Raw genomic sequence first — 22,942 nt, 5'->3', positions numbered from 1 at the left:
AGGAATCATTCTCCCCGTCTCTCCCTGGACAATATGTAGGGTTCCTAATTCCTCCCTTAATGGAGCCCTGCTGGGTTTGAGAGGAGGGAAGTCCTCCATGCACACACATTCCTTCTCCTTCTCCTCCTCGTCAATGTCCATTTTTTCGTCCTTTCTCCTTTCTTCCTCCCTGGCTGGGGAGGTCTCCCCACCGAAAGGTGGATGTGAGATTTCCTCAGCCATTTCTTGGGGCCTCCCCGTCTCCGGATGGAAGCGAGGCTCCTTTGACCCATTCCTTAGTCCCCTTCCTCTTCTTTTTGGCGAGTGTGTGCTCTCGCCGGGCGGTTTTCTGGGAGGGGTAGCTTCTACCGCCTCCTCTTCCCTTTCCGTAAGAGGGTGTGTCTTTTCCGACCCCTTCTTCCTCTTCTCCAGCAGTTGCTGCAGCTGCTGGTTTTCGAGACGCAGCTGCTGCATCTGCCGGCGAATATCCTCCAACTGTTTGTTTAGAGGAACTTCTTTGGGGCTCTGGACCTTGAGCGCCAATACAGTGGCCGCCGCGCACATGTCTGCAGCGGCATCTTTGGCGCTCTTGATCAACGAGCCCTTCATGGTGCCCGAGTTGACGGCTGCCTTATATATGGCAGTCGCCTTCTCGGACACCACTGCCTCTAAGCCCGAGATCGGAATGCACTCGAATTCGTCCTCCTTGTCCCTGATTCTTTCCAGGAACTGCTTATATGACCTGGACATCGCTGGTTTTATGAGAGGATCTAGTATTTCTTTCTCTCTCCTCTCATCTCAGCTCTCTCTCTCTCTTCGGTGAGTTGAAGTATAGACGTGCTTTCGATCGCTCTGTATACTGTGACAATTTTCTTCCGCACTTTGGCCCTTCGGGGCCCCCCTTTTTTCTTTTGTAGTGCACTGCGTCAAGGGCTACTTTTTCTTGACTTATTTCTTCTATGCGGCTCTGTTCTTGTTTGGTCAGCGGGCTATCTTGGATTTTCGTGAGGCGCTATAACTATGATTTTCGAGTTTACAAATCTCTCCTTGGAAGCATAGACGACCTAGAGCATTTGTTTATCGGGAATCCGTTTTGTTGATATGGATGGCGTAGGAAGCGGTGGGCAGGAAAGCAGTGGCGTAGGCAGTAGAGGGCTTACGAGACAGTCTACCAGCACGGGAAATTTAAACGCATCAGGTATCCTAGAGAGAAATGGGTTTGAAGTATTCAACTCTTCAAGAGTGAATGCGCTTAGGACCACTGTTGATAGACACAGCGACACGATATCGAGGCTGCTCTTGTCTAGTAAGGAGACGCTTGATAAGAGAGCGTCGATTGGTGCCGCTTTTGGGGCTTGCAGGGATGCCTTCATGGAGGTGTCCACGGTCTTGATCAATTTACTTGAAGAACGGTCGACACCTATTGATTATTCGGCGAGCATCAAGAAAGCGGTTGTGGAGGCCATGGGTGACCTTGGTAATCGGGGTTCAGTGGGGAGGAGTGCGAATGGCTGCTGTGCGGAAACCGGAAAAGTTAAAGCGAAATCCTACTCATCCGTAACCGGCTCCTCGGGGTCTGAGGTGCGGGTATCACGAGGACCGACTGTGGAACTAACAAATACAACTAGCTTCCTGATTACACCTGAGAGTTGGATGAATATGGATCAGCACAGGTCACGAGAGAAACAGTACGCAGGGTATTTAAACCGGCTGACTGTGGACTGAAGGTCAAGAGGATGACCCTTGCGAAGGATAATAGTGTTAGGATCGAAGCGTTTGCTCCCAATATGGACAAGATTAAGGCTCACCCTGGTCTTGCTAAAGCGGGACTTAAGATTTGCGAGAGCGTGAAGGTTAATCCTAGACTCATCATACATGGTGTACCAGCCGGGATGTCATTGGGAGAGATAGGAGAGGAACTTGTCGCACAGAATCTGAATAGCGATTTGGCAAAAGATCTCAAGGTTGTTTATATTTTTAAGCCCAAACAAGATAGGTGAACTACCAGCTGTATTGTGGAGATATCATCGGCAGCACGTAAAGCTCTTTTCAACAGCGGACGCATATATCTCCGATATGCATCTTGCTCCTTCGCTGATCATGTGAGAGTGGTGCAATGCTACAGGTGTCTCTCTTTTGGGCATTTTGCTGCGGAGTGCGGAGCGGGCCCGTCATGTGGACATTGTGCTGGGGCCCATGAAACGAAGGAATGTAAGAGCAGGAATCAACCACCGAAGTGTCGTAACTGTGAGAGTCATCAAGGATCTCATAATGATTATGGACACTCTGCTTTGGACGCTGCGAAGTGTCCTATACTCTGCCGAAAAATTAAGGACAAGATAGTCAACATCAATTATGACTGAAATTATAAATGACCTTGAGGACATCAAGATCTATTATATAAACTGTCAGTCTCTTTTTGCTCATTTCGACGAATTCAGACATTTCTTCGTCAACTCAGACTATCATGTCATTTGCATGTCTAAAACATGGCTTAGGCCCGACATCGTCGATAGTACGGTAAGACTGCCGGGCTACTCGCTTTTTAGATGTGATAGAGTGGGCAGAGTTGATGGGGGTGTTGCGTTCTATCTCTCTGATCGGCTGCGTGCTTCTGTTCTCTCAAACTTTCCTGGATCACCTACCGCCAGACCTGAATTTATGATGGCTGAAATTTTAATTAGTAACTCGTCAAAGCTACTTTGGTCTATAGGCCTCCTAATTCTGGCTACTTAAATGAATTTTTCCAAGCATTTCTTGAGCTCCAGGTCAGCTACAAACACTCTGTCATTTTCGAAGACTTTAACGCTGATATGAATCAGGTGACGTTTGACAGCCAGCAAGTGAGTGCCTTTGTATCTGCTTCTAATCTTCATCTTGTTCCTTTCGGATCCACTCATCACCTGAGGAATTCCAGCACACTTATCGATCTGTGTATTATTGACGATGAGGACAAGCTTAGGGAGTACGGGCAGCACGACGTCCCATTTTTATCAGCTCATGAGCTTATACATGTAAGGTATGGAGTCAGGGTTCAGCAGCGACGGGGGAGGCTTATTGTGCAGAGATTGGAGTGCCTTCGATGCGGCACAGTGTCAATCAGATGTCAAAGGTATAGATTGGATGGATCTCTTTACCACTGATGATATGGATGAGAAAATTGAGATCTTTAATAACAAGCTGCTAAACATTTTTAACGCACATGCTCCTCTGAAACAGCGACATTTCAGGAACTTGCCTGCTCCATGGCTAACGGAGGAAGTGCGCTTGGTCATGCGTAAAAGGGATCTGGCGCGAAGAATTTGGCGAAGACATAAATGTGATCTCTATTACAACCACTATAAAGTACTGCGCAATCATGTTTAAACTCTGGTCCGTTCTAAGAAGCGTGACTACTATCTCAACGTCTTCAACTGCGCGGATAACGCTAACGAGGTTTGGAGTAACCTGAGGCATCTTGGGCTCGTCAAGGTTAAGGATGTTGGTGTACGCCTTCTTCACTCGGTGGAGGAATTGAACAGATTCTTTGTAAATAGTTTTGAACGTACTGCTCCTGAAGTGGGTGCTGCGTGTGAGTTTGTTGACATCTTGGATGGTCTACTCTCCGCGAATTTTGATGATAAAAACTTTCATTGGAAGTACGTCACGCCTCTGTCAATTGGAAAAGTTATCGCAAAGACTAAATCTAATGCGACGGGTGTGGATGGCATCTCTTTGAGACTTCTGAAACTGGTTATACATAGCATAATGCCTATCATTGAACATCTCTTCAACTATTCCTTGATGAACGGGGTATTTCCATCACTGTGGAGGTCTGCTCTCATCTGTCCGATTTCCAAGGTCAGGAATCCTACTACTGTGCAACACTATCGGCCAATCTCGATTCTTCCAACTTTGTCGAAGGCTTTGGAGAGGATAGCTTGTGAACAGATCGTGAGGTATCTGGAGAAATTTGATCTTGATCCCCATCAGTATGCATACAGACAGTATTATTCGACGCAGACTTGTTTAGTCAGAATGTTGGATGAGGTTAGACATGCGGCTGATCGGAGGATGATAACTTTGTCCGTATTCTTTGACTTCTCTAAGGCATTTGATAGAGTCGCTCACCTACTGTTGATGAGTAAGTTGAAGAACTTGAATTTTTCAGACAGCACTCTAGTCTGGATACATTCCTACTTAAGAGGGCGGACTCAGGCGGTTAGAGATAAATTTGAGGGCATTATTTCATCTGTGTCCTATATCAATGCTGGAGTACCACAGGGGTCAGTCCTGGGACCATTACTTTTCTCGCTATACCTGTCTTTGGTAGAGTGCTCGAACACTGTAAATACAACTACTATGCGGATGATCTCCAGGTGTTTATTCACTGTGAGCCTAGAGACTTACCTGACACTATTCGAAAAGTCAATGAGGACATTGACGCGGTTCTTCAGTGGTCAAATCGGAACAAATTAGTCTCAAATCCTGACAAGACTCAGGCAATGATTCTGGGCACGTCGAGATCTGTCAACGCTATAGATCTAGCTTCTCTTCCTGGGCAGAGTGAGGGACGCGGTAATCAAATACTCAACATCTGTTAAGTATCTCGGAGTTACGATCATGAATAATTTATCGTGGGAGAAGCAGGTCAATAATATGACAAGGAAGATACACGCTGTGCTTTACCAACTAAAGCTGTGTAAGCATTTATTTCCTGAGGCTCTCAAGATCAAGCTAATTACTTCTCTCATCAACCCTCACATCGATTATTGTTGTGCTGCCTACACAGACATGACTGCTGAGAGTAATTTAAAACTGTACAGAGTTATTAATTACTGTATTAGATTCATTTTCAACGTTAGGAGGGATGCACACATTACGCCGTATTATAAAAGATTATGTTGGCTTAAGATTGTCGATAGAAGAACTTACTTCGTGGGATGCTTGATGTACAATATACTAAGGACAAAACAACCTAGTCTTCTCTATACGCACTTCCACTATAAAGTGCTAACATCGGATCGTGCTACTAGAGCACCTATGGACGTGCTTCATCAACCTCAATGCAGAATAGAGCTGTTTAAGCGTTCTTTCAGGCTTTCTTCGATAAAGCTTTGGAACAGCATTCCTTCATCGATCAGGAACGTTAAATCGTTGGGAGACTTTAAACAGAGGTTCTATGTGCATCTACTCAAGAATTTGTCTCCATAATCACAGTAGTACTTGACATATATTGAATGCTATTTTCTCTCTCTAGCATGCCCTTGTACTTGAGCAATACTATTCTTGTGTATTTATATTTTATGCAATATGTTATATTTGCTGCACAGTTGTTGCATATTGGTAAGAATACTGTATACACGCGTATCTTTTGCTCACGTTTTACACACACACACACAGACACACCATACACGACATTCATATATTTATGTTTTTGTTTTATTGTATATATTTTCAATATTCTTATTTTGTGATATTTACTGTATTGTTTCTCGCGCTTGAGGGGACCTTGTCCCAAAGCGCACAATAAATTAAGCTTTCTCTCTCTCTCTCATCCTCCTCCTTGGCCTCTTTGGCCTTCCTTTCCTTCTTCTCGTCCCATTCCCCGGTGGTAGTGGGACGCCCCGGTCTTCTTTTGATCGGGATGGAGGGGAGCTCCTCTTCTTCCCCCTCGCTCACGGACATCTCCTGAAACTTTTCGATCTCGGGAGAAAAGTCCGTGGGAATGGTGGCGTCGCTCTCGTAGCCTATGAGGTCTATCTCCGGCTGCGATCCCGATATCCCTCTTCTTTCCGCGAGCATGTTGTCTCTCGCAGTGGTCCTGTTCAATCTGGTTTGGTGCTTGCACCTCTCCAGTCTGGCATGGCCTCCTTCACTAACAGCCCTCTCCGAGCATTCGGAAGAAAGGCTGTTTCTGGAGTCGACACGGACCAGGTTAATCATTGGTAGGCGTACGCTCCCCTGCGAGTAGCTCGCGCCTGCGGTGTTGGTGCAGGCGCTGCTCGTCTCTTCTGCCCTCGATGCAGAAGCTGCCCTCCTGCGCGTAACACGCACTCCTCCCTCCTCAGAAAATGTTGTATTTGTGGTTGTGGTATTCATTTTTGAAAAAATCCCACTGTCCCTGCGGAGCTCTGCCAGCCGGCGTATCTCCCACCGACTAGGGGATGACCCGAAAAATGACCGGCATCATCCCCCAGCCGGGCTCCGGGTATCTCCGGGGAGCTGGCATATGTCACTGGACGGGGGGAACACGCGCACCCCCATCACAGGACTCCGAGCCCCCTACTCACCATTCGGCTTTCAGGGGTCCCCTGCCTCCGACAACAGGGGCACTCCGCAGGGCGGCGCCACCCAGGGGGCCCCACGGACGGTTGGGGCTGGGTCGCCGCTTCCCGACCCAGTCTTACCCGCCGTGGCGACCAGCACGTCCATCACTGGGGGACGAAGTCCAGCGCATGGACAGGCGCCTCTTCCGGCCAGCCGGTTCGGAAGGGTAACGGTCCCGACCGGTCGGAAGTGTCTCTCTCGTCGCCGGACCCTGCCTCGGAGTACGTCCGAGCGGCCCCGGCGACCGACCGGATATATGGACCTTCGGAGCCCAAAGACTCCCCTGGTCCGTACTTTCCGGTCGTAAAACACCTCGCTCCCTCGACCCGGGTCCGGAGTACTTCCGGGTGGCTCGAGAAGGGCCCGGAACGGCGAGTCCGGAAACTTCCGGATGCGCGGATATCTCCGGGCATATCTCCTCGCCGTCCGTCATCCCTCTGGGAGAAGGCGCTAGTGGGAGAGACCACGTCTCCCTACCACTCGCCTCGCCAGTAGGGATCCACCCCATTGTGGGACGCCGCTTCACCCCCATGCCAGACCGCGAGTGCCGAGAGATTTCCCGACACCCCAGCCCCAGACACGGACGTGACCGGCACCCACGTCCCCCCTCATCAGAGCCGAAGCCATGATGATTGACAGGAAGAACTGACGCAGCAGCGTCGTGCCATGTCTTCCTGCCAAATCCATCACTGCTTGGTGGAGAGGACTGACGCAATAGCGCCGTGCAAGTCCTCCCCTAACGGTGCCAAGCACACCGGGCATTTGCATTCCGGGTCGCCATCCCTTACCACCTACGGTCCATCTCCTCATCAACAAACCGAGGAGAGGCCCCCTTTCGGGGAAGTGGGCCTCGTCCCCCCCAAATAGGGAGGAGCTACCCCAGGCATGGGTAGTCTTAAGGCTCCCTAGGCACGGGAGTCTGTGTGTACAGCAAAGCCGTACGGGTTGTTAGCACCCGATGCAGACTATCCTCTGCATTGGGTGAGCCCCCTCGCCACGGCAAGGCCATGACCCACGAGGGGGGAAGTTGACTGACCTTGCAACCGCAGGTCCGGGTGGAGAGGATGGTCACAGCCGGAGCCAGCAAGGAGCTAGCCAAACAACCGCCAAGCCCGTCTACAGAGGAGAAGACGGCCGAAGGGGTCCCGACAGACCAGATCCGGGACCAGGGAAAGAGGTCAGCCGCTGCAGACTTCTTTTGAGGACGCGCAGGCGCAAGGAGCTCTCGACGACGCAGAGTGGGGGCTCACGGCTATATAGGGAGAGCCGAGAGAGGATTCGAGGCTCTTGCTCTCGCGACCACCGACGCGGAAAGACGCATGAGTCAAGTCGTGCAACTTTAACCAAAGCTATTTTATTTTGCATTGTGCGTGAAGTATATTTTATTTTGTTTTGGATGTGAAGGGAGAGTATTATTTTATGTTAATTTTAAATAAATATTTTATATATTTATAATATAAAATCGAGTGCTCGTTCATTTATCCATAAACGAAATCCTGTGCGTGGTGACGTCTTCGGTGAATCCTGGACAGGCCCTGACGCATAGACTGGAAGCCGCCACATCCTGGTGGATCCTGAAACAATAATTAATACGATTAATTATTAACAAAGTGTGTGACGCGAGTGTTGCGTCATTGCATATAACGAACAAAGGTGACAGTTGGATGACGTCATCTTGTGCCTTTGTCTCTGACAAAGGAAACTACGCAGTAGCCGCGAGCAGTGAAGCAGTAAGGGTGCTCATCTGTAGAAGGGGTTCTCACCCTGGGGATCCAAAGGTCTTGTCTGTAGACAAGGTAAACTGAGTAGCAGTGGTGATCATCTGGAGAAGGGGTTCTCATCCTGGGGATCCAGAGGTCTTGTCTGTGGACCAGGTTTTTTACGCAGCAGCGGTACTCATCTGTAGAAGGGGTTCTCATTCTGGGGATCCAGAGATCTTGTCCGTGGTGTAGAGAAACGGACTGGCGACCGTGTTAAAGGTAGGAAAACTACCTAAACAATATAACTCCCGAACTCTCAAGACCCATCGTCCGGTCACAACCTAACACGTACTCATAAATAGATGACGCGAAATGAAATGAATAAAAATGACGGCTCGCCACCAAACTTATGACATGCCAGCTTTACTTCAAACTCATTTATTCAGAGCAAGTAGCTATTTCGCTGAGATATATGAGTTTAAAATACAAATAATTTTAATGTCAGGGGGAAATTAAAACTTAGGACAAAGTTTAAAAATGTTATTTATTAATAAAATAGAATTTAATGAAATAAATAATACTGTTATTGATAACAGTGACTCCCAGACAGCAAAATTGATCTCGGGATGATCCTGATATTGTCCAATTTCCGTCCCGACAGGATAAAACGTTTAATGGCTGTCCATAAGAGCTATCAGTAAGACCTTGTCCTACTCAAGATCAATATAGGATAATTTAAGGATATCCCGTCATAACAGTGCATAGACGAGCAAAGCGTATTCTCTATAGGACATCCATAGGAGCTATCGGTAAGACCTTGTCCTACTCTTGAGTATATAGGATGGTTTGAGGATATCCCTTCATAACAGTACATAGACGAGCAAAGCGTATTCTCCATGGGACATCCATAGAAGCTATCAGTAAGGACTACCCAAAAAGAGAAAAATAAGATATGCTTGTAACTCAATGCAATTCCATACAATCATTTCAGTACTTATGTTAGTTCCATATAATGTTCTTACATTACATTAGATATATCGATCAACAAATTCAAAAGCGTATTCATCTCTCACACATAAATATATGCGTAAGGAATTTGATTGGTCCGTATAAACAAATACATAAGAAAAGTGGACTAATTTGCATTACTAAATTGACATTATAGATATGTTGATGCGACTATGCAAGTTTGTCTATAGGCCCTAAGACGTTTAAAAAATGTGTGAAAGAGAAAGAAAACGAGACGTGTGTATGAGAGATGAATACACTTTTCATAGTTTGTCGATCAATATATCTATGTGATGTAAAAATATTATATGGACCTATATAAGTACTGAAATGATTGTATGGAATTTCATTGAGTTATATTCATATCTTACTTTTCTTTTCTTGGAATATGTTCTTTAGAGAGTGCATTTTGCTCGTCTATATGCATTGTTACGACAGGATACCCTAAAACCATTTTATATTAATCTTAGATAGAACAAGCGCTTACTGATAGCTCCTACAGATAGCGGTAAGACGTTTAGAAAAGATGTGAAAGGGAAAGAATAACTATAAGACGTGTATGAGAGATGAATACGTTTTCGAATTTGTCGATCGATATATCTTTGTGATGTCACAACATTATATATGGAACTAAGTACTGAAATTATTATATGGAATTTCATTTTGAGTTACATATATGCATATTTTATTTTTCTCTTTTTGGGATGTCTTATAGAGAGTGCGTTTTGCTCGTCTACGCACTGTTATGACGAGATATCTTTAAACTATCCTACATGTTAAGCTTGAATAAGACAAGATCCTGATAGCTCCTATGGACAGCCATAAGACGTTTTATCCAGTCGGGATGGAAATTGGGCAATATCAGGTTAATCCCGAGATCAATTTTGCTGTATGGCAACCACCAAACACTAAAACTTATTTATCTCTTATGGATGTCTCATTATTCTTTTTCTATTGGTTATATTTGTCATTGTAGAATGCCCTTTATAACCTTATTTAAGCATCGTCTAAAATAATACATGGAGTAAGCCTAGATTAAGCAGTAAAAGCGGGCGTAAGGAGCTGGAGTAGTAGTATGAGCGAATAAAATAGTTTTATTTCCTTTTACTCCTATACTTCTATTCTTAATATTACTCTTACTCCTATTGTAGACGACTTTACTGATAAAAGCGCGTTCGGGGCCGATTGTGTATTTTTAAAGGAGTGAAAATGTGAGCAGTATTTAATTGATGTATATTGTTAGATTTAAAAGTATACAATACACTAATTAGTGATCACGCAAGCTGTTTAATTTTCGCATTTTTATTTCTTCAGAAATACACAATTGACCCCCTGAATACAAGCCATAATATATGTATAAACTGCATTTTCTATATCTCTCATTGTTAACACGTGTCAAAAAATAAAAAGAAAGAGAGAGAGCATGCCTCATCATCTTGTCATTTTCTAATGTTATTGTTAGATAAAAACAGAATGGTGATATAAAGCATGCTTTCTCTGTTTAATTTTTAACGTCTCCTTAGTCGAACACACAGTCTATTATGCGCGCGTTCGGGAAATATACGTCTATGGTTGCGATCATTTAATGGAACGTGCTATAGATGGCGCTCGCTCAGCCGCCGAGAACACATGGGCGCTTGCTATGTGCGTGCGCCAACGTGCTATCTATCCCTACCGCTAGCAGTGTGCTGTTTGTTTTTGTGATTTGGCGTTCCGAGTTCCGATCTTCACTTGGTTTTCACGTGTTGTCGGTAGACGATTGCGGAAAGACGAGACGTAAAAAATTTTTTAACAAAAGACAATCGGACGAAGTGGTAAATAGTTGTAGAAGAGTGAAAAACTTGGGCTATTGCATACTGTCGCAAATATAAGTGTGTGTGTGGGGGGGGGGTAGGCGTGCATAATTTGCTATATCAATGAATATGCAATTCCGGCGATCATGCACAGCGCGACGGCTAATAAATCCGAGCTGCCGGCCTGTGCGTCGGCGCAAACCCGCGCGCTCTCGCTCTAGCGCGTTAACAAATATCGTTCGCTCAAAACACCGGCCGTTCGAATCATCGCGAGAAAACAAACGCTGGAAAAACAAACAGCTTTGTCCTCCGGCTTTCGAGAGTCCTTTATCGCTCCGTCATGAGACCAAAATTGATGATCTCATTTTTGGTACTTTCTCGAAGGTCGGAAGGATAAAGCCGCCCGTTTAGCGCCGCTCTCTCACTCGTCTTGACGTCGCACACACCGATAGATCGCAGTTCGCAGACAGTCTTTTTTTCATTTCGCACTTCCAGTGGATGAATAAGAATCGCGCTATCATTGCACTTCTCGCAATCGCCGAATATCACTCACCGCGTTTCATATTGAGCAGAATATAGAACCACATTGTACATTATCTGTAAATATAGTGTTGTTTCAATTATTCTTTTGTGTCGTTCGATTCTGTTTTTCTTGTACTGTCTCTCTCGCACTCGCGTCCGCGCACTACACCGCAATTCGCGCACTTAAACTGCACACATACCGACTTAATCATTATACATGCTGAATTGAGGTAAGTCATTGTTAGAAAATAAATATTTTGTTATCGTGTGTTTTCTCATCAAAATGATAAATTTCATATAGCCAGTATATCATTCTCACATATTATGAAACTATCGTTGTATAGATGCGTACAACATTTCTATCTAATCTATAAAGCTCTGTTCCGAAAAACGCATTTCATTACATTTAACTATAGTATATGTTACGTATATTATAGTTAAATGCGATGAAATGTGCTTTACGGAACAGAGCTTAAATCCGTGAAAGTGTTCTATATCGCGTGACTTGTTCGTTTTTTGTCACATAGCAGAGCCATACTGTGTCAACAAAATATCCTATGTTTATAAAACATCATTTGAAGACCGCAGTCTTATGCGATATTCATAATTTTCAATATCAAGAGCATAGTTCTTACGTGGAAGAGTTCTACGTGTTCCTGCCCCTCACGTATACACGTAGCCAGAGCCATACTGAACGAGGTATGTAATTATGGAAAAATTTAATCTGCTTTTACAATGTTATTCTTTAGTCCGTACTGGTGGGTCATTTTTACCCGTGATTTTTTTAACAGCGTCAATTTCAAACGAATAGTTGTAAAACAATAAATTCAAATCATTATTTTCAAAATTTATTATTCTGGTCTTTATTTACAAGGATCAAAAAAAGTAAATAATTTTTTTCAGATTTTTAAAAACATATATTAATAAACATGTCAAAAAATACGCTGACCCACCTGTACGAGGGAGCTCAAAATAATAAGAGTTATATATTAGAACTTTCTGACACTGATTGTGTAGTTTTTTAATGTGTATATATATTATTTATTACTTTGAGAACTCACACAGCATGCATATCCAAAAAAATCTGTTCAAGACATCCCAAAGTATATATGTGGGAGACAGTATTTCTTCGGAATGTCCTCTAAGCGTCTTTTGAATATACACATGCTGTATGAGAAAAAAATCACTTAATTAAAATCGCAAGAACTTTAACCTACTTACTTATTTTTACAAAAACAAAAATAATCCTGTTATTATCCTTAAATATATTAAATTGTTAGCTGTTAATATATACATAAATTCCACGTCAAGTGAGCCATAACATTTTTTCAAATCAAGTAAACCTTAAATATTTTTATTAAGTGTTTTTTGTCTGTAATTTTTCCTTTATATATGTATATCAGTTTATACAAAAATAATTGGCACAATGAAGATTTGATAACTTTTAATGTTTTTAAGGACTTTCAATAAATAAAAAATGTGTTTTCTACATTTCACAGGATGTAGATTGTCGTTAGAAATTTTATAGAACCCACTTTATTGAAATATTTTTCACTTTTTGTATTATCTACTTTTAATTAATATTTTTATAATTTTCTTTTCTCATAGGGGAAACTTCATTTAAAAAATTGGGACTTTTATGCCAGAGTGCTTAAAATATTTCAAACAGTCACAAAATCACATTTAGAAAACGTGTCCGAATGAATGCGCATGCATGTATATACGAGGGGTCAATCACTGTGACAATCACTGTACATTTCTTTATAAATATATTATAGCATATATACAGTAATAATTGTAATAAAACAGCCAACATTGCTAGAGTATTGCTAATATTGCCTGTTTTATTACAATTATTACTACACTGCTGCAATATATTGTAATGTGGATTCTCTAGAAAATTTTTAACGACAATCTGAATGCTGTGAAACGCAGAGAGCACTCTTTATTTATTTAAAGATTTTTGGAAGCATGAAAAATAATCAAATCCTCATTGTGCCAATTTTTTTATAAACTGACGTACATACATATATGAAGATTCGAAGAAATTACATACAAATAAAAAATGCTTATTGTAAATACAGCGTTATACGTCAAAGTGAATAATTGATACTACTAAAATTTGCTATTCTTTTGCTACCTATTTTAAAAACATTTTTTGCTCCAATATTTGAGAAGACACCAAAAGAATAACATGCGCTACTCACAATTTTTGCATTCAATTTTGTATACTATATTACTGCAATTGTTGTTTTTTATAGGGTCTTTATGGACTTTTATAAAATGGCGCATTTTGTTGAAGCCAGTGTATACGATTCTAGCATTTATTTTATTCGTGACCGCTTTGAATTGTTCCGATATGATAGGTATGTATGGTATAGGGAAGAAGAAAACCCGTTCCTCGCTCTGCTTACATGTGATGTTAACAGTGTTGGTATGGTGATTAAAAATTGAATGTAATCTTTTACGCATTGTTTCAAATACAAGGTCCAACGGGTAGTCATTGTTAAGCAGAACCGTTAACCATTAAGAGGAAGGCTCAAAAAAAGAGCCGAAACGTTCGCCAATTTATTTCGCCATTTTATAAATGTTCAATGTATATTTAGACTCACATTAAATGTGATGAAATATTCATATGTTTATTTCATTTGACTAGTACTGCGCCCCAATAACTGCGCTAGAGCTCTCATAGCCAAATCTTATATAGATTGTTTTATGTTTAATTTAAGCAGAGCCATATAGATTGGTTTGCGAAGCTTACCAATCTAATTAATTTCGTTAATTTTAACGCAGGCTGAAAAATGCGTACTCCCTCTTTTTTTAGTAACATCAAATATAATTATGGAAGTACTGTTTCTACACGTTAATATTACTAGTTTCTGATATTGATACCTTGAATAAATTATGGAAAGGTAGTTGGATTCTAATTTGATAAATATTGACTGACAACGGGAAACTGTTAGCTGCATGCAATGCTTAACAGTGGATTTCGTTTATTTGTTTTAGGAGAAGGTAATGATTGAAAGAGAATTGTCAGTCTAGCGCAACTTAGAATTAAAATTGGCGTGTTAAATAGTCTGGGTAATTATAAGTACTTACCTTGTGATAGACTGTGAACTTCAGGCAGTGGATCGTAATACGCTTGTTCGCCTTCTTCCCTTCTCTAGGACCTCGGTCGCGGGATGTTTGGCAAAATCAACGTATTCGAGTTTTGAAGCACAAGAGTTCTTTATTTAACTTTTACTTTATAATTCTATGCGCGATTAACAAATCGGGTATGTCGACGCAGTTGACGGCAAACGCGTGACTTTATACAGAGTATCGTAAGGCTACAGAAATTATGTACTGTAGAGCTACGGTGGGATTTCGATAATGAGATGCCGTAGAGTTACGGTGAGATGCTAATGATGGTATGCCGCGATGAAGTTAAGAATTAAGGGTTTATATACCCATCAAATCGAGAAAAATCTGAGTGTCGTGTGCAGTTCCTTTTTGGTGGGGATTTCTAAGAAAGACATTTTCTTGGAATATGTCACAATAAATTGTACTAAGAGGTCACGATACGGTGACCCGCAGGAGCGAGCGCTCTAGGTGTCAACTATCAATTTACGAGTTTTAGATAATCTGGACCGGATATCGAAGTTAGGCGGTGAGCTTGAGATGAGGAGCGACGATTCCAAGAAGTGTCTAATTTATTATTCTTTTGCGGTTTGAACGCTAGCATCCGATAACGCGAGGGGGATAACGGACGGAAGCGGCTTGTCACTTACGATCGGCACTTAATTACTTGCTGATTTGTAAGCTGATTTTAGAGGGGTCTGCGCATAGATACATGTTAAAGTTTCTTGTAGTTCGCCAAATATTCATTTGTACGTTTATGGAATCACTTCTTATATAATTTATTTTATGTTATTAATTAGAATTCTTAATGATTGATAATTTATAATAAAACTTGAGTTTAATGCAATAGGGTAAGATTAAGTTATTTCTAAATTATAGAATTATGATTCCATAACGTAATATCGAGACTTTCTTGTTCTCGTTTGACTTACTTTTATAATAAAATATTCTCTTTAATTATATCCACTTGGGCCTTATTTATAAGTCTCTTCATTTAATAATTTATTCAATAAATCTTAATAATCTTGGGTTCGTTATCGAAATCATTTAATGACTGAAATAAGGCTTCGTAAATATAATTGCGGATGAAATCTTAAAATATTAAGTGTTTGAACACTTTTAGTAATTCATCGAATGCTTGTCGCAGGCTTGTCGTTACAATGCATCGCAAGATAAGGATTTATGGAACCTTCTTCATAATAATTCTGTCAGTGATTAAAATACTTCTAAAACTCATTACTATAAGTCTTAAATTGTTAAGTAAAGTTCGACAAGTTATTATATTTCTGATTCCATAAATAATATTATTATATTATTTAATTAATATTGAATATTCATATATAGGTGGGTTAGTCATGATTAAGATATATTCTTATTGCTAAGGGTTAGTTTCATATAATAACAACTGGTTAGTTGAAGTATACGCTCAGGGGTCTCGGATGACGTTTGATTGGTCGGATCGCTAGTTCCTGGTAGCGGCTAGTTAGAATTGGAGACCCTAGATTTGGTATAGTAATTACTAATATAAATGCTTGATTTTAGTCTAAACAATTATATGTAAAGAGGAAAATCATTAATTATCCTTAAATTTTAAGTATTAGCGCAGGAAAAACAGTAACGCACAAAAATATGGTTTCGCGAAAATGACGGGACGTTACATTACATACCATAACAACCTATTTATTAAATTCGATAAAAAATATAAATTTCTAGTAATTAAGAATAGAAACACATCAGACGACATAAAACTAATCCAATATTTTCACAGATTCCACAAGGCAAACAATGAACATAATTTTTCATTCAAACATTACAGTCAACGTTCCAATGAAGAAACAACTGAAACAATTATCAAGTTAGACCCCTTACTTTTCAAAGATTACAAACATTCCATCACAGATACGAATAATAAATGGTTCATCAATTTATCATCTCATATTATTCCTCCGAAAATACAGTGTCTTTTACAATTGGGAGACAACTTCAATCTCCCGAATAAGAACAATACTAAATTAACCACCGAATTTGTAAAAAGTATTGAAAACAACATAAAAAAACTACCACACAATAACCAAGTTGAAATCAGAAATCACACTTTACACATAATCAATAACCTCCCTTCTTATAAATCTCCAAAAAACAGAACCAACACCCACATCCTACAGTTAGTATCCCATACAAAAAAATTCCTCCGAGAAAATCCCAATCTGATATTAACACGAGCAGATAAAGGTAATGTTACGGTCGCCTTAGACAGAGATAAATATTATGAGAGCATAGACTGCGCACTGAAAGACGTTGACACCTACAAAGTTATCACTAAAAATCCGACTAACAAACTAATCAGCAGCTTAAGAGATATTTTGACACGTTGGAAAAATAATGATTATATTTCGAGATCGACTCATAGACATCTATCTTGTAGTGATGGGATATTGCCGAGGGCCATGGCCTCCCGAAGGTACATAAACCAAATTGCTCTTTTAGAATAATAGTTTTTTATTTGAATAGTCCGTTATATAATCTCTCATTATTTATACATAAAATTATGTTTAACAATTTTCCGAAATCAAATAGTCACATTTCCAATAGTTTTGAAATAGTAAAGAAATTATCAAAAAAATATATTAATGACAACATGGATTTCATCTCACTAGATGTTGTATCTCTCTTTACAAATATACCCATAGATCTGGCCATTGATAGCGTCTCAAATAGATGGCATTTCATCTCCGATAAATGCATCATTCCAAAAAATAAATTTCTATCAGCTGTTAAATTTATATTAGACTCAAACCTTTTTCGTTTTCAATGAAGTAATATATAAACAAACGTTTGGTACCCCCATGGGCTCACCGTTGTCCCCCATCATTGCTGATATCGTTCTACAGGATCTTGAAAACAGTGCATTGGAATTATTAAAGTTCACTCCTTCCTTGTAACGGGCCGTTTTTTCCGATACGGCCGGACTTCGCTCAGTCGGGATCACAAGGTTCGGGGAAAACGGTTCAGGCGAAAACACAAGACGGTGGTTTAATATTTCAATAAATAAACCGTTTATTCATAAAACAAAAGAAAATAATGTATCGTAGACTTTGGGTACATATAATAATTCGCGAGATAAATGAAATACAATTAAAGAAACCATGCGTGCAACGGTTCGGACAAATATATCAACATAGTCCGCGTTATAGTAGAAATACAAATAAAGAACGGGGCGTTAAACGCTTCGGCTAAATACATCTAACTAATCCACGATAGAATAGAAATACAATTAAAGAAACAATGCGTGCAATGCTGCGGACAAATATGTCAAAATAGTCCGCGGTATAATAGAAATATAATTAAAGAACAATGTGTTAAACGCTACGACTAAATACATCAAAGTAGATCCGTGATTTAATATTATAATTACATAAACAATGCGATAAACGTTTCCGCTAAATACATCAAAATAAATCGGCGAGAGAATATCAATACAGAGATTCGCGATCATATGTTTCGGTCGCGAGGTTATTGCCCCTAGGCTCGGGTAGCGATACTTTAAAGGGCCACTGACTCAAGCGTGTTTGTGTTATTGCGCGAACGGTGACAGCGCGTGAAGCGGGGCGCGGCGGGGCCGAGCGCGTGGCTCCGGAATTCGCGTTTTTCTACGCGTACTCTCTCGCGCCCGAGAGAGCGTTCGATATATCTCGAACCCGCGCGGTATTATACGCGGGCTCTTTAGCGTGTCGTTATTCGCGTGTAAGGATGCAGTTGCGCGGAGGATAGTTACCGGCGACGGAAACTCCCGTCCAAGGCGGGGAACTCCCTATCTTGTGATTGATTGCCGGAACCGGGGTACGGAAGGATGCAAGCGTTTTTTTCCGCTAACCGAGAACTCTCGGTAGAGACCCGACCCCTTTGGTCGTACGCTCAGAGAGAGAGAAGACGGAAGGCACTAGGGCGTTTTTAGATGGGAACACCCATCGGAGGCAGAGTACACCCGATCCCCGTTATTTGCTGCTTACTAGTGTTCGTTATTGGAATCGGTTCTGGACGTGTGCTCGAGAGCGGATCAGGAATCGGAGTGATCTTTTCCCGTCTCAGATCGCTCTTTTTAAGCGTCCCGGTTTTGCGTTCGGGGTTTTCCGCGTGTCTTCGGTAGCGCTCGGGTCGTTTCGTGACGTTGTTTTCGGTACGGTGCGCCGGACGGATTTCAAACAACTGGCCCGATTTGCGTGTATTAATAAATGATGGCGCATTGCGCCCGCTGCATCGCCCGGCCGGTGTTTGCCGGGCGCAGCCTTCCGCACGGTGTTTGGTCGGGTAACGGGGGGTATCGTTACACCTTCTACATGCGTTATGTTGATGACATAGTACTTACTGCTCCTCCACCATTACATAATCATACTCTACAAGTATTTAACTCTTTCCATCCTCGCCTCCAATTCACTATTGAAATTAATAAGAACGGCAAATTAAGTTTTTTGGATTTACTACTAATACTGGACAATAATCACATCACATTCGATTGGTTTCACAAAACGACATTTTCTGGCAGATATCTTAATTTCCATTCACAACACCCCATGTGCCAAAAATTAGGCACCATAATCGGCCTGGTCGACCGAGCAATACACCTATCTCACCCATCATATCATCAAAAAAACCTGGAACTATGCATCACGGTTCTGCTTAACAATGACTACCCGTTGGACCTTGTATTTGAAACAATGCGTAAAAGATTACATTCAATTTTTAATCACCATACCAACACTGTTAACATCACATGTAAGCAGAGCGAGGAACGGGTTTTCTTCTTCCCTATACCATACATACCTATCATATCGGAACAATTCAAAGCGGTCACGAATAAAATAAATGCTAGAATCGCATACACTGGCTAAAACAAAATGTGCCATTTTATAAAAGTCCATAAAGACCCTATAAAAAACAACAATTGCAGTAATATAGTATAAGTAAAATTGAATGCAAATTCAATCCATCCGTCCATTGTGACGCGTCTTATGTGGGTGTTACGTCCTGGAGAGAGATTTTGACGCGTTCTGGCGTGACCTATGTAGGTACGCAATAGAAACCCTGGCGCGCGAGCCGAGCGGTAGAACACGCGTGATCAGGACTTATGAAGAGAACGCGACGTCGCAGGACGACATAAACATGTATGCTTACGTATGTGTGCGTAAGGAAGGAAATGTAAGTAGTGAATCTTAAGTACTATATTATTGTTTGAGATAATAAATAATGCTAACTCGATATTCAATAATATATATATATATTTATTTCTCTATAATTAATATCTACGTGGATTGGTTGAACTTTATTGTGCGGTTGTGACTTGTGTTTCTACTGTTATTTCTATTAATTCTCCGTCTATTGTGTAATCTAGATCTGGGGTTCCAATCATGAAGTCGAGATATTTATCTCTGCATGAATGACATGTGGGTCCTGGCCTCACAATAGTTAGAGTCCGTTTGCAAAAATCGCAATTTAACCCTATATAGACGCCATTAACCATGGTACAATGCTTATTAATTCGTAATCTGTAAGTTCTAGTACGGCGGGGAAGAGCTGAGAAACACACTTGACAAAGTGTGGACTTGGTGGACCTATGGAAATATCCCAAGCCTTTCTGGCAAAAGAATAGGGGGATTTCCGGTAGAAGTTCCGGAGTTTCTTGAGGTTCTAGATGGTCCTTGAATGGTCGTGGGCACATCTATCGTTCAAGGCGCAAGTTAGCTATCTTGTAAGTTGTTAATTGTATAAATCGCCGCTTAGACTGCTTGAATTTACATATGTCAATTGATTTTATTTATTAATAATTAATTTATTTTCAATAAGATGAACTAATTCTGTCTTTTATTAATTTACAGGTGGAGAAGGAAACGGTTATCGCCCTGAGAGAGGCGTGACCTTGAGGCTATTGGCAGAGGTTCACCCTTGTAGAGACGCTCCCCGAGAATTGGGTATAGAGCTGGAGGAATTGTTAAGGATCGCTCGCCGTGTCGGAGGCGCTCTAATGGATAGAAGCGGTACGATGCCCTGTGAGAGGCGCGCGGTAAACGAATGAATTTTTCATAGAAGGCAGAACTATAATTAGATAAGTATAAAAATTCCTTAAGTAATAATTATTTTTCTTATATAGCAGTCTGAGCTTGTTGTTATTTTACAGATTCGAAAACCTGTGCCAATGGAGAGAAGAGAGAGAGATAGTGAAACTCTGTGTCGAGTTAAATATATATTATTTTTGAATCGTGAAACAATTGTTAGTACCGTCGCGATACTTTGGTTATTTGATAGTTAAAGCGTTGCGTTAATTAATTATAATGAATTAATTTGTAATGTAATTAGTTAAGATATGGTTAGGTAGCGCTCGAGAATAATTATAATAATAAGTTTGATTGATACTTACTATAGATTGTAGGTTTCCAGCAAGTTACTTGTAGAATAAATTTATAGGTAGTTAAGAATAATGAATATTTATTTTATACACCGATTTGTTCTGATCTATCTGTATCTTATAATGACTGAATGACTGAATTACAATTCTTATAATTTGACTAGTATGATAATTATAGTAATATATTGGCTATAATGATGAAGAATAATTAACGAACTATCCCTTGCGAACGGCGTATATATACCTCTGGGCTACCCCCAGATTACGGAAACAGGCGGTTACAATAATTCCACGTGTCTCCGAATGATAGAACTCTCGCGAGAGAGTTTGAATATAATAACCGTTGTATTATATTTGCACACCAACATTTGTATATCTATTTTTAGTCGTGATGTTATTATCGCTGTTTTTATAATGTATGTTCTTTTAATATTTGTATTTGTCAAACAATAAGTGTTTTTATATTGAGTAAATAAAGAGTACGTTGATTTCAAATGTTCTTGTGTTTTGGTGTTGTTATTTTAAGTGCCCTTGTTTTCATATAGTTGCGAAAAGATATATATATGTATATATATAATTATTATTACAGAATTTAATAGGGAATATATGTATATATATATATATATATATATATATATATATATGTGTGTGTATACATATATGCGTATGCGTGCCTTTTTATATGAGTATGTATGTACGCGAGTGTATTCGGCAAAATATAATATAGAATTAATAATTACATATGTGTATATATAATTATATAGCCCTTTTGATGCTTATAATACTTATATTTGTATTTAATAATAATATTACTATTGCAAGACTGTTTGTTAAAATAATATATGCTTATTACATATTTTCATTATATATATTTATACTTTAGTATTTAATTAATTTAATACTTATCAAGTTTTATTTTAACGTTTCAATCCTGCAATTGACTTAATGCTAGTGTTAGTATTAAAGATAATATAATTCTTAGAATTATCTTAATTTAACATAACATGATTGATTCTCTTAATATATATATATATATATATATATATATATTTACAATTAAATATTGTTAAAAAGGAAACGTGGAACGTAAATGTTCCTTAAGCGGTTTTGAATTTCCCGCGCGAGAGAGAGAGTTTCGAGATCTCAGGAGAGAATCGTACAGCTGTGCATTATTTCGGCGGCGCTGATATACGTGCAGTGACAGGGCGCTACTGGCTGTCTCTTTAAATCTGTTTACGTGCAGCGTTGTGTTTACGTTTGATAATTGTCTAAGATAATTAATTCCGTGTGCTGCAGATGCGCGTTGGGTGAATGAAATTATTATATCTAAGTGATAAGACAATCGTGCGCGTTGCCAGTGGTTCGGGAAGAAGAAAAGTAAATTTTGCGTGACGAGCGGCGGTGGACGTCAAGTGGAGTCGACGGTCGTAACATATAGACATATAGACAACTAAATACAAGAATTAAAGAACACCGAAATCATATTAAAAGAAATACCGCAAATCGCTCTGTAATCTCTGACCATAGATTGTGACATTAAATCACGATTTTAAGTGGGACGAGGTAAAAATATTAGATAACGAACCGGCTCTTGGAAAGTGATTGGTATCTGAAATGCTATTCATAAAAAGACAAAAGAATAGCCTAAATCTACAAACAGAAACGGGATTTTTGCCGGATAGTTATTTGCATCTAATAAATAGACTCCCGAAAATATGAAATTTTCCTTTATAATTTAAGAAATATTTTTTATCGGCTCTCAATATTTACTAAATAACTGCGATGAATAAATCTGATGTTATAGAAGTCGGCCAATAGAGCCAAGCGCGAAAATTAATTTTTAATTTTTCGGAACAGTATCTCTTGGTTTGAGATCACTGAGTTCCATTTGATTAATTATCAATTAACCTCGTACTTACAATGGAAAAATAGGCGAGAAAAATATAGGTCCGAAAAGTCGCTGAAGCGGGAATTGAACTCGCATCTTTCGCTTGCCGGGCGACTGCTCTTACAATTATTATACAATAATAATTGTAAGAGCAGTCGCCCGGCAAGCGAAAGACGCGGGTTCAATTCCCGCTTCAGCGACTTTTCGGACCTATATTTTTCTC

General features: G+C 40.3%; 1 protein-coding gene across 1 annotated transcript; it reads left to right on the top strand.

Annotated features, from left to right (window-relative positions):
* The first annotated feature begins 4,581 nt into the window (after window positions 1-4,581).
* Window positions 4,582-5,172, top strand: LOC145943227 (uncharacterized). Its single transcript, XM_083050708.1, has one exon. It carries the CDS (start codon window positions 4,582-4,584, stop codon window positions 5,170-5,172), a length of 591 nt encoding a protein of 196 aa, XP_082906834.1.
* Window positions 5,173-22,942: the final 17,770 nt, after the last annotated feature.

Source organism: Prenolepis imparis, unplaced genomic scaffold, assembly GCF_030444845.1.
Source record: "Prenolepis imparis isolate NDT839.2.m4 unplaced genomic scaffold, iyPreImpa1.0 SCAF_11, whole genome shotgun sequence".
Classification (NCBI taxonomy): Eukaryota; Metazoa; Arthropoda; class Insecta; order Hymenoptera; family Formicidae; genus Prenolepis; species Prenolepis imparis.
The sequence above is the reverse complement of the archived record's forward strand: the minus strand, read 5'-3'. Positions and strand labels throughout refer to the sequence as shown.